Here is a 13,442-nt window from a genome sequence, read left to right on the forward strand (position 1 = left end):
ATATGAGGTAGTGGTGGAGTAGAGGCCTGAGGGCACACAGTGTGTTGTAGATATGAGGTAGTGGTGGAGTAGAGGCCTGAGGACACACAGTGTGTTGTAGATATGAGGTAGTGGTGGAGTAGAGGCCTGAGGACACACAGTGTGTTGTAGATATGAGGTAGTGGTGGAGTAGAGGCCTGAGGACACACAGTGTGTTGTAGATATGAGGTAGTGGTGGAGTAGAGGCCTGAGAGCACACAGTGTGTTGTAGATATGAGGTAGTGGTGGAGTAGAGGCCTGAGGACACACAGTGTGTTGTAGATATGAGGTAGTGGTGGAGTAGAGGCCTGAGGACACACAGTGTGTTGTGAAATCTCTGAATGTATTGTAGTGTTTTTAAAATTGTATAAACTGCCTTAATTTTGCTGGAAAATACAAATACCTAGGTGCCCTAAACACCGAGAACACACAAGAGAAACATGAATTTGATGACAAACTGCCAGTGGTGGTGAGGTCAGGAAGGGAAACAGAACAAAGTGATGAATGTTCAGGAGGAAGTGTGTGTAGGTGGTGGGCGAGTTATGAGTTGAACATCACATTTTGGTTTGTAAGAGAGATAAGGGCTCCCGAGTGGCACAGTGGTCTAAGACACTGCATCCCAGTCCCTGGTTTGAATCCAGGCTGCATCACATCCGGCTGTGAGTGGGAGTCCTATAGGGTGGCGCACAATTGGTCCAGCGTCGTCCGGGTTTGGCCGGGGTAGGCTGTCATTGTAAATAAGAATTTGTTCTTAACTGACTTGCCTAGTTAAGAAAAGGTCATATTAAAAAATAAAAATAAAATGAGTCTTGTCCAGGACCAAAAATGTGCTTACTTGGTCTTAATTTAAGGTTAGGCATTATAGTTAGCAGTATGGTTAAGCTTAGGGTTAAGGTTAGGTTTAAATCCGATGTTATGACTTTGTGGCTGTGCCAGCTAGTGACCACTCTGCAGAGCTGCTTCCAGTACACGACTCATGATGGAAAACGCTAACCTGCACATTTGAACGTAAGCTCATGAAGTATGTTTTTGTTGGGAAAAACAAGTCTACATGTGCATCAGTGTGTGTGTGTGTGTGTGTGTGTGTGTGTGTGTGTGTGTACGTGTGTGTTCAAGCATGCCTGCATGCACGTAACTCACATCGAGACAGGATGACACACACACACACACACACACACACACACACACACACACACACACACACACACACACACACACACTGTAAGCTACAGCCCTGTCCTTTATGGCAGCCCCTCTCTGATTACCCTGGGTAAATGTGCGTTATTGCCGCTCGTATGAAGAGCCCTATCGTGGTTGACACACACGCAGCCCAGGGTACATTTCCACTCCGCACAATCTTCAGTTGTCTTGCTGAGGGGAGGGCTTGTCAGTGTGTAGCATCGGGTGTCTGTCACCCCCCTGGTCAACCGGATATCATGACACAAATATTAAACACCCCAAATAATGGCCACAAAGCAGACAGAGAGAGAGAGAGAGAGGTAAAGGGAGAAAGAGTGAGGGAGAGCAAGAGAGAGAGAGAGAGAGAGAGAGGTAAAGGGAGAAAGAGTGAGGGAGAGCAAGAGAGCGAGAGAGAGAGATGGCCTAAACTCACCAAAGGCGAGCGTGGAAGGCGTGTGTGTGATTTATTTTAGAATGCATTGTTTTTAATTATAATGACCCAACTGAAGCCGGATGGGCGCGTTGTCCCCTTTGACGCCTCGCTCAATTAGAACGTGTCTCTATTTTTGCCTTTTGTCACTGGTGCTGTATTCACACAAAACAATTCAAATATTGTCATTATGCACTTTTTTTAGGCTCATTTCAACTGCAAGAGGTAGCTAAGGGCTGAGGCTTTACCATACATGCTACATTAGACCAATTCATCCTCTTATGGAAACAACATTGCGATCAGAAAAGGCGATTAGAGATATGGACTATCCTGCTAGCATACAGTCACTGCTCTGCCTGTCCCTTCCTTTCCACCCGCCTCGCCCTGCTTGCTCCACCCACCTCGCTCTGCTTGCTCCACCCACCTCGCTCTGCTTGCTCCACCCACCTCGCTCTGCTTGCTCCACCCACCTCGCTCTGCTTGCTCCACCCACCTCGCTCTGCTTGCTCCACCCACCTGCTTCTGGTGAGTTTTCACTGGAGAGTCTCTAGTAAAATGTTAAGGTACTCGTGTCTTAGCCAGAGGCTTCATGTAGACCTCCTCGCACCTCCAAATGAAAGTCAGGTGAATCTGTGCCCAGAGGACTACACACATCTTCAAAGGTTGAGAATGAGAGAGGGGGCTGAGAATGAGAGAGGGGGGTGAGAATTAGAGGGGATCTGAGAATGAGAGAGGGGGTGAGAATGAGTGAGGTGGTGAGAATGAGCGAGGAGCTGAGAATGAGCGAGGGGGTGAGAATGAGCGAGGGCGGTGAGAATGAGAGAGGGGGGTGAGAATGAGAGAGGGGTGAGAATGAGAGAGGGGGTGAGAATGAGTGAGGGGGTGAGAATGAGCGAGGGCGGTGAGAATGAGAGAGGGAGTGAGAATGAGTGAGGGGGTGAGAATGAGAGAGGGGGTGGTGAGAATGAGAGGGGGTGAGAATGAGAGAGGGGGTGAGAATGAGAGAGGGGGTGAGAATGAGTGAGGGGGTGAGAATGAGCGAGGGCGGTGAGAATGAGAGAGGGGGTGAGAATGAGTGAGGGGTGAGAATGAGAGAGGGGGTGAGAATGAGAGAGGGGGTGAGAATGAGAGAGGGGGTGAGAATGAGAGAGGGGGTGAGAATGAGCGAGGGCGGTAAGAATGAGAGGGGAGCTGAGAATGAGAGATGAGAGGGGGGTGAGAATGAGCGAGGGGGCTGAGAATGATCGAGGGGGGGTGAGAATGAGAGAGAGGGGGTGAGAATGAGCGAGGGGGTGAGAATGAGCGAGGGGGTGAGAATGAGCGAGGGGGTGAGAATGAGCGAGGGGGGGAGAATGAGAGGGAGAATAAAAAGGTGGAGGAAGGTGCTTACTGCTGCTGGAGGAGGGAAAATAAATGTTCCAATCAATTTCCCAGGTCCAGAGGGTTGTGTCAGTGAATCATTACACTGAGGGAGATGCTCCTCTGGTCGGACTGATACCACAGATTCTGGATCAACAGCTGGTACCTTAGAAACCCTCTAAAGAGGATGAGCCCTCAACCCTGACCCCTAACCCCTGGTCATCTGCCAGTAGCATAGGACAAGTATGTATATGTGATGGGATTGTACACAGTGGAGCAATCGCTGATTTTGGGGTTTCAATCCTATAGGTGCATGAAGTTGGATGAACAGTAGTGCTGTGGCGGTGGGTGTTCTATTCCAAGAGATTCAACCTCATTGAACCCCTCGACTGTGTCAAAGTTCAACCACACAGTGTCAAAGAACTCTAGGTCAAACTCTACACTGCTAGTTATAGGAAGATGTGGGGTTGATACTTCACCCTCTTCAGTTGTTTCAGACATGAACATTTACACTTAGTTCATTTGGGTTTGCAAGTACAACTGCATTGAACAGAACATGTATAGACAAAGAAGTCCCGACCACAGACAGTCAAGCAGACCTTCAGCTATGAAGGGCACACAACCGAGCAAGCCTTCACCCAGGCCTTGACCAGAAGGCCAAACACTCCCCTACACATACCTACCAGGGTCTACCCGGGTCTACACGGGTCCACCAGGTTCTACCCGGTTTTACCAGGGTCTACCTAGGTCTACCCGGTTTTACCAGGGTCTACCCGGGTCCACCCGGGTCTACACGGGTCCACCAGGTTCTATCCGGTTTTACCGGGGCCTACGTAGGTCTACCCGGTTTTACCGGGGCCTACGTAGGTCTACCCGGTTTTACCAGGGCCTACGTAGGTCTACCCGGTTTTACCAGGGCCTACCCAGGTCTACACGGGTCCACCCGGGTCTACACTGGTACACCAGGTTCTACACTGGTTTTACCAGGGTCTACATAGGTCTACCCGGTTTTTACCAGGGTCTACGTAGGTCTACCCGGTTTTACCAGGGTCTACACGGGTCCACCCGGGTCTACACTGGTACACCAGGTTCTACCCGGTTTTACCGGGGCCTACGTAGGTCTACCCGGTTTTACCAGGGTCCACCCGGGTCTACACTGGTACACCAGGTTCTACCCGGTTTTACCAGGGCCTACGTAGGTCTACCCGGTTTTACCGGGGCCTACCCGGGTCTTAACGGACAATACAGTATGTGACAAGGACACGGACAGGACGGAATTTTCCATCCAAAACCTTTTAGGTTCAGGGGCTCCACTTGGCAGTAAAAGTGGTGTGACCAGGGTGTTTGGCCCCATGAAGAAAAAGCTTTAGTAGAGGTCTGTGTTTGTCTGTCAGGCACTGGGGACCAGTGGAAAATTCCCACTCACAGGTCTGAAGGATCTGAGACACTCCTCCACGGTAGCCCCCCACCGGCCACATTTCTCTTTCACCGCCCTAACGGTTAACGGCAGCCGTGGTTTTTATGGGAAAGGGCCCAGGGGGATTGTTTTGTTGTCAGGGCTAACAGCCTAGTCCGTAAGGTTGTGGCGGCTACATTTGTTGGCGTCTGTCCAGCCCTATGCACAATTCTTAGAAAATATCTGGTGACATCTGTAGCACCTGTTGGGGGGGTACATGTGCGTGTGTGTGTGGGGGGGGTTACGTGTGTGTGTGCGTTTGAGTAGAGTGGCTGTTGACCTATATGGCAAGGCAAATTGATCTGAATAGAGATGGATGCTTCTATCACTGGTTTCAAAAGTTTCTCAGCAGTCTAAATCTTCCCACACGGTCAGAATGTGCTAATCATCTCAATAAGACCCTGACAGAGTCAATAAAAATGCCAGGGAAACTAGTGATGTTTGTACCACCAAATGGCTAGTATGCTTGCATGAGAACATTGATCTGGACTGGGGAAGACATGTCTGTGTTGTGTGGAGATTCAGAGATGGGACAATACTGGGGGTCTTCATACCTGTGTCCCAAGGCAGCCTACCATCATGTGGGTGAGCAATTTGGCAGCAAACATGGGGAAGCGAGAACACAGCAGGTGGGATACGATGGCCAAGACGAAAGCTGAGGATCAGACCAAAAATAAATGCTTTGTCATTCCATGTCAACCATAAAAACCCATGTTTTATATTTGGATCAAAAATGCTTGTGGTAAGACCATCTAAAACCGAGTGGGAGGGGACTGTAGGACGGGAAGAGGCCCGAGCCATATCCAAAAGGAACAACAGTGATGAGGCAGACAGAATGGAGAAATGAAAGGAAAAAGACAGAGGAAACGAAGGGAGATACACATATACAGAAGATATAGATAAATAGATAAAAAGAGAGCGGGAAACAAAGAAAAATGGATATAGTAGAAACAAGGACTGAAGGCTAAACTAGTTGTACTGAAAACCTAAAGAGACTCTTCCTCCATACGGTACCTGAGATGCAGATGAAGCCTGAGGCATAGAAGGCCTCGTTGTAGGAGGCCAGGGAAGCCATCTGGGCGTGGGCCGTGTACACAGACAGGTGGGAGCAGGCACACTCCACATAGTTCCCACTGTCCTCCACCACCCTGCAGAACTGCCCGTCTGACAGCCAGCTAGAGGAGAGGGAGAGATAATACAGGAAGTAGTCAGCCTTAGGCTGGAAGTTCTAGTGAAGTTCTGATTGGAACATCCAGCTGTGTAGTGTCTCTACTTGATTGGGTGCTCTGATGTGTCCACTCTCAGATACATTAGGGAACTCAGAACATTTCAAAGAGTGACATGTATGACAATATAAGAGCATAGAACTCATATTTTGTCCTTACGAAAATGAAGTTAATTTACTTTGTGCCTGACAGACAAGACTGATTGTCCTAGTCACGACTGCAAAGTCCATGACAAACTTTAATAGACCTGTCATCAGTGCAGTGAGACAAGGAGGAAGTTGAACAGGCCTTTCTTTTCCCCCTCAGGATGACGTTATCAACGCTCTCATCTGCTTGGTTATCTGAGAGATGGATTGTTGTTGGATTCTAGTTATAGCTGCTCCACGGGCCAAACCAAACCGGAGAAATCTGCTTCCTGTTACAAGCTGTTCAGCCAAGAGTCCCACTCCGGACCTCCTCCGTAACGTTCTTTCAAACACACTTCTGAGGGGCGGGAATGTTCGGGAACTTGGAGCAGAGCAAACTGAACACTCACAGACATCACAGAGCAGTCTAGGCCAGCCCAGAGAGGGATTGAGGGAGGCCAATTCATCTATGTTCAAAGAAAGAGGTCATGGCTGGACAGAACCTGATCCCTGAACTCTGACCTCTCTACTAGAGGCTGACCTGAAGTGTGAGGTTCACACCTACAGAGCAGACTCGAGAAGAAAGGGGAGGACCCTTTAACTCACCTAAGTGATTGTGTCCTACAGTCATTTCACTCACACACCACATTATCACATGGGTTCAAGTTCAGGATAGCAACAGAAATTAAGAGAAATTTACATTTTGGGGAATTAATCAAAAAACATAGAATGTGTGATTAAGAATGCTCTGTTTGTTGTGCTAGATCTTCATCGTACTACGCGAAGTAAAGTAACTGGGTATAGGAGTGGGGGGTCGTACCTCTCAACAGCCTGGCTCCACAGAAGGCACAGAGACTGGCCAGGTTTGACCCTCAACCCGGGGGTGTGGATACGGTACACCACCTCGTTACCCTCAGTCAGGGGTCGTGACCCTCGGCCCTGCAGGCTGGCAGAGAACACCTACACATCCAGAGAAATACCATTACAGTACAGAGTGGGATGGAGCTGGCCCGAAACACGGATCTGAGGTCAACTTTGTGCTTTTCCTATTATTGTTCAACTAAGGATTGGGGAGGAGTAAACTGATCCTAGATCTGGGTCTACGGTTGCTATGGACAAACACTTTAGGTCTTTATAGCTGTAAAGACCTAGTGGCAGAGACCTGGCACAGAGCTTCAGTGGAACAACACTGCCCCCTGCAGTTTACACCAAGCACTAAGGTTCCATTGAAGAATACATTTTCAACTGTAATACCACAGGTATTCTCCTGTAACTTGATATTTATTTACCTTTATTTTACCAGATAAATGGACTGAATGAGAGAAAAAAAATACTTTTTACAATAATGACTTCGGGAAGTATTGCAAAGTGCACCCATTTCCAGTATAGTTACCCATCAGTCTAAGATTTACTAGCTGTCATGGTGTGGCTTTGAGTGTATGTGGGTCTGCTTGCCTTGCCGTTGAGCGCGGTGGTTTTGTCGGTGAGGAACCAGTGTTCGGTGCTGTACTCTGTGAGCTGCACCCGGCGGCAGGCTGAGGGGGAGATGGTGCCAGTGGGCAAGGCTGGCACATCCAGGAGTTTCTCTGGCAACTGAAAGGTGTCTGAGTTCTTGCCTGTGAACATGTGCCCGTTGATCTGGGTAGGGTACCAGTGGTAGGAAGAGATGGAAATGTAGGCACAAGTGTCCAGAATTGTCCTCCCCCTTTAAAAATACCAACAAATCACACTCTTATGTTACTCATATAGTCTTCTTTTTAACAGTGGGAAAGGGTGATCCATTCTATATTTTTCCCCTCAAATAAGACATCTACTATAATAGCATAGTCAGCGGCGGAAATAATAGACAGCAATACTCTTGAGTTTTTTACCAACAATCCCCCATGAGGCAGGACGCACCTTTGAGCCTGTGCTCCACACTGGCTGTGTGTGAGCAGGGAAAAGGCGAAGCGCTCGGCCACCTCTGCCAGTTGGCTCAGACCTCCTGTGTCGACTCGGCTGGGGTTGGCCATGGCACACAGTAGGTCATAGGTCAAGCCACGGCTGCTGTCCGCAATAGGGGTGCGCTCTGCCTCCGTAAGCACCTGGCCAAGCAGAGAGAGAATCTCAGTTTGTGTTTGTGCAGAATTGGAGGTAAATATGACTAAGACAAATATATACAATAATCTGAGAGCCACCTATCAAATTCACACACACACACAATTATCTTTTTTAGACAGGGTCCTGAAAAAGGGTAAAGGGGAGTTTATTAATAATATGCATATCAATCTCCTGGCTCAAAGTGGAGGAGAGATTGACTTCATCACTACTTGCATTTATGAGAGGTATTGACATGTTGAATGCACTGAGCTGTCTGTCTAAACTACTGTCATACAGCTCGGACACCCATGCATACCCCACATGACATGCCACAAAAGTTCTCTTCACAGTCCCCAAGTCCAGAACAGACTATGGGAGGTGCACAGTACTACATAGAGCCATGACAACATGGAGCTCTATTCCACATCAAGTAACTGACTCAAGCAGTAAAATTAGATTTATAAAACAGATCAAAAAACGCCTTATAGAACAGCGGGGACTGTAAAGCAACACACACATAGGTACAGACACACACACGCATACACACACGCACACACGCACACACACACACACACAGTACCCTGTGGGATATGTGACACACGCAGTACCCTGTGGGTTATGTAACATACGCAGTACCCTGTGGGTTATGTAACATACGCAGTACCCTGTGGGTTATGTAACATACGCAGTACCCTGTGGGTTATGTAACATACGCAGTACCCTGTGGGTTATGTAACACACACAGTACCCTGTGGGTTATGTAACATACACAGTACCCTGTGGGTTATGTAACACACACAGTACCCTGTGGGTTATGTAACATACACAGTACCCTGTGGGTTATGTAACATGCACAGTACCCTGTGAGTTATGTAGCACACGCACAGTACCCTGTGAGTTATGTAGCACACGCACAGTACCCTGTGAGTTATGTAGCACACGCACAGTACCCTGTGGGTTATGTAACACACGCACAGTACCCTGTGGGTTATGTAACACACACAGTACCCTGTGGGTTATGTAACACACACAGTACCCTGTGGGTTATGTAACACACACAGTACCCTGTGGGTTATGTAACACACACAGTACCCTGTGGGTTATGTAACACACACAGTACCCTGTGGGTTATGTAACACACACAGTACCCTGTGGGTTATGTAACACACACAGTACCCTGTGGGTTATGTAACACACACAGTACCCTGTGGGTTATGTAACATACACAGTACCCTGTGGGTTATGTAACATACACAGTACCCTGTGGGTTATGTAACACACACAGTACAATGCAAACACAGGCTAGGTTTGCCTCTCAGTGAGTGTGTGTGGAAGCTCTTAAGTGTGATGTCTCTTTGAACCTCCCATCTCCCTCTCAGGAACATTTTGGTTCATTCCTAGTTTGGTGGTGACAGTTATTCACTGTGTCCTTAGCCCCAATCTGCTCTCTCACATTGTAAAGACGGGTTGGTTGCTTAGCAACAAAACCCAACCCGTGCGCAACTATGGGGATAAACAGAACGTTTTGGCTTAGATTGTTGACAACATGTTAGCTATATTTCATCTCCAATGTTTATTTAGAACATAAATACATTTGCACAATGAGCACTTGTTGTCTCTCAAATACATTGTTACAGTTGTTGGTTAGTAGCTAGCAAATTTTTGCCATATTAGCATTGACATGAAATCAGTCAAACACCTCAAAACTAGACACAGTGCCAAGAACAAGATAAAACTAGCTGAAACGAGTCACCTACGTGGCAGTTTCTTGTCATTGTTGGTAGCTATCTGACCATCCAGAATCACAACAATTCACAGACTTCTGCCCCACTGAAGCGTGTGCATCGTTTTCTTGACATTGTCAGCTAACCCGTCTATTACAGAGCAGACTTGACTTGGCTACAGGCTGATGGATTCAGCTGCTTTAGTCAGACACTAAGTGACAACAGAGACCTTTTAAAAACTCATCTGTAGATCTGTCATCGTTTTGTACTTGGACAAAACTCACACACAGGCACACACATATGCAACACACACATATGCAACACACACTAGACACACACATACACAAAAAAAACAGAACTTTTAATAGCAAACAAAACAAATACTAGCTCCTCCTTCTCCCCCTCGCTCCCTCACTCTCCTTCCCTCTCACCTTCCCCAGTGCGTCCAGCACGGCGGTCAGTTGTTCTGGATTGAGCTGTGCCGTGAACTTGCTGAGCAGAGCCTGGAGCACCCTGTCCAGTATGGTAGTGTCCAGAGGCTGCTGGAGCTGGTCCAACAGGACCCACACAGCCTGGGCCTCTGTGCCCGACACCAGGGTCACGTTGGCCAGGCCATATTCAGGGTGCACCCTGGCCCCTCCACTGGCCCCATACAGCTCCACGTGAAAGCGCTTCGGCGGGGGGTTGGAGGAGGCCTGGTCTGGGGTGAGGGTGATGTTCAGCCCTATGCTCCTTTGGCCCAGGTCAAAGGTCAGCTGGCCCTCTTCTTTCAGAAAGTCCATCCCGGCCACGGCAGGCCAGATCAGAGTGGGCCCTACTGCCTCAGCCCGAGGGACTTCCTTTTGGATGACAACGAAACAGGAGTGTGAGGTCACAGTAGGATGGAAAGATGGAGGGAGTTGGGAAAGAAGACGGAGAGAGAGAAAGAGAGATGGGTGGATGAATAGGGGATAGGTGTTGTGTCCTTACCACTGGCGTACCAACCACCCCCGCAGCCCCTGCAAATATCACTGCACCCTCCTCTCCCTTCCCAAACAGCCTAAGAACGTGTTTTTGTTGTTGTTGAAGAAACAAGAAATTGGCTGTAAAAACTACAAGATTTTATCTCAACCTCATGGCAAAATGTGTAGAATAGGATGGAAATTAGCTTTAAAAATGTTAAATTATCTCAGCCTCATCGCAAGATTTCTAGAATAGCATGAGATTAGCTATAAAACTGGGTGTTAGGAAGTGGATAAGGGGGACCTGCGAAAATGCGGTATGCTGATGGTCATTTCAAAAGATAAGAGGAGATGGTTGGATAGCCATGGAGAAACAGAAGAAGGGAAAAGGACAAATGAATGTGGAGGGACTCTGCGTCCTTTGAGCCATTGATATGTATTCTCAGAACATCATTAGTGTGAAAGATGATAGGAGATAACCTGGTCATATGTAACAGGATGTGGAGACTGGAGATAACCTGGTCATATGTATCAGGATAAGATGACTGGAGATAACCTGGTCATATGTATCAGGATTAGATGACTGGAGATAACCTGGTCATATGTAACAGGATGTGGAGACTGGAGATAACCTGGTCATATGTATCAGGATAAGATGACTGGAGATAACCTGGTCATATGTAACAGGATGTGGAGACTGTAGTTGACCTGGTCATATGTAACAGGATGTGAAGACTGTAGTTAACCTGGTCATATGTAACAGGATGTGGAGACTGTAGTTAACCTGGTTATATGTAATAGGATGTGGAGACGGTAGTTAACCTGGTTATATGTAATAGGATGTGGAGACTAGTTAACCTGGTTATATGTAATAGGATGTGGAGACTGTAGTTAACTTGGTTATATGACCAGTTGGGAGCCCCATGTAGCCCAAGTGTAGATAATCCTATAATAAAAGCAAAATTGTACAAACCTCATGTCGCTGTCATAATCTGTTCAACAGTTATTTGAGTTCTTACCCTTGTAGGATAGCCAGAATTAAGGTGACTAAATAAATGGAGGCCAGAGGGGAAAAAGTAGCAAATAATCTGGAAAATTGAATGGCGTCAGCTAGGCTGGATTCTGTGTAAGAATTAAAGCTACTGGCAACCTGACAGGGTCACTTTCCCATTGAACTCTTCATCCCTCTTCTCAAATTCACATTCAACAATAGAGGGAAGATGGATATTGATATTGAGACATGACGTGTTATTTTCATATTTTAGTATGTATTTTCATATTAATTCAAAATTCCTATTATTTTTTGAAGATTTCTCACAAAAACAATAGTATCTCTGAAATGTCAACGGAGCACTGAGCGAAAACTAAAGTTTTTTATTTTCAAAGCTTTTTACATTTAGTTCAGCTCACGTCATGCTAATTTAGTTGTTACGAGGAATCTGCATTGCTATGTCAACAGAGCTCAGTGCTTATTATTGGATGTATTTGGAATCGAAATCCAACTTTTTTAATCCAAAACACGAATAATCATATTTGTTTTGGTAATATTTATTTTATAACATAAGGAAATTCAATTTCATCACAAAAGCGTGTTTTCAGTAGACACCCTACACAATAGATAGACAGAAACCACTTGAGGAATAGGGAGCTACTGGATGGAGCGTGTCATCGATACATCCTGAGCCATTTCCTGGGGGCTAGGACTGAGGCTGGGACTGGGGATGGGACTGGGACTGGGGCTGGGACTGGGGCTGAGACTGGGGCTGGGACTGGGGCTAGGACTGAGGCTGGGACTGGGATTGAGGCTGGGGCTGGGGCTGAGACTGGGGCTGGGACTGGGGCTAGGACTGGGACTGGGGCTGGGCTGGGACTGGGACTGGGGCTGAGACTGAGGCTGGGACTGGGGCTAGGACTGAGGCTGGGACTGGGATTGAGGCTGGGGCTGGGGCTGAGACTGGGGCTGGGACTGGGGCTAGGACTGGGACAGGGGCTGGGACTGGGGATGGGACTGGGGCTGGGGCTGGGGATGGGACTGGGGCTGGGGCTGGGGCTGAGACTGGGGCTGGGACTGGGGCTAGGACTGAGGCTGGGACTGGGATTGAGGCTGGGGCTGGGGCTGAGACTGGGGCTGGGACTGGGGCTAGGACTGGGACAGGGGCTGGGACTGGACTGGGGCTGAGACTGAGGCTGGGGCTAGGCCTGGGACTGGGGCTGATGTTAGGGTTGGTTGGCTGGGACTGAGGCTGACACGGGGCTGAGACTGAGGCTAGGGTTGGGGGCTGGGACAGGCTGGGACTGGGGCTGGGACTGGGACTGATGCTAGGGTTGGGTGGCTGGGACAGGTTGGGGTTGAGGCTGGGACTGAGGCTGGGGCTGGGACTGAGACTGAGGCTAGGATTGTTGGGCTGGGACAGGTTGGAGTTGAGGCTGGGACTGAAGCTGGGGCTGGGGCCGGTACTGAGGCTGACACTGAGACTAAGGCTGACACTGGGGCTGAGCTAGAGGCTAGGGTTGGGGGCTGGGACAGGCTGGGGTTTAGGCTGGGACTGGGACTGAGGCTAGGGTTGGGTGGCTGGGACAGGCTGGGGTTGAGGCTGGGACTGAGGCTGACACTGGGGCTGAGACTGAGGCTAGGGTTGTTGGGCTGGGACAGGCTTGGGTTGAGGCTGGGACTGAGGCTGGGACTGAGGCTGACACTGGGGCTGAGACTGAGGCGAGGGTTGGGGGGCTGGGACAGGCTGGGATTGAGGCTGGGGCTGGGAACTAAGGCTAGGATTCGGGGCTGGGTGCTTTTTGGGTGTTAGTGTCTCTCGCTGGCATTGCAGTAGAGTTTGACTTAGATGACCCATGACCAACACACCGTGAGACATTGAAGGTGAAACACATCCGGTCAGTATAATTAGGT

At 48.5% G+C, this 13,442-nt stretch overlaps 1 protein-coding gene across 1 annotated transcript in view; it reads right to left on the reverse strand.

Annotated features, from left to right (window-relative positions):
• LOC112237176 (adhesion G-protein coupled receptor V1-like) overlaps positions 1-13,442 on the reverse strand; it is a 225,981-nt gene that overhangs the window by 99,544 nt on the left and 112,995 nt on the right. Inside the window, exons 77-82 of the mRNA XM_042320335.1 lie at positions 10,028-10,435; positions 7,693-7,877; positions 7,249-7,498; positions 6,614-6,753; positions 5,457-5,617; positions 4,997-5,097 (exon numbers count right to left, since the gene is read on the reverse strand). Of these exons, the coding sequence (XP_042176269.1) occupies positions 4,997-5,097; positions 5,457-5,617; positions 6,614-6,753; positions 7,249-7,498; positions 7,693-7,877; positions 10,028-10,435 (1,245 nt within the window). The remainder of the gene's footprint in view (positions 1-4,996; positions 5,098-5,456; positions 5,618-6,613; positions 6,754-7,248; positions 7,499-7,692; positions 7,878-10,027; positions 10,436-13,442) is intronic.

Source organism: Oncorhynchus tshawytscha, linkage group LG04 (genome assembly GCF_018296145.1).
Source record: "Oncorhynchus tshawytscha isolate Ot180627B linkage group LG04, Otsh_v2.0, whole genome shotgun sequence".
NCBI classification, from domain to species: Eukaryota; Metazoa; Chordata; class Actinopteri; order Salmoniformes; family Salmonidae; genus Oncorhynchus; species Oncorhynchus tshawytscha.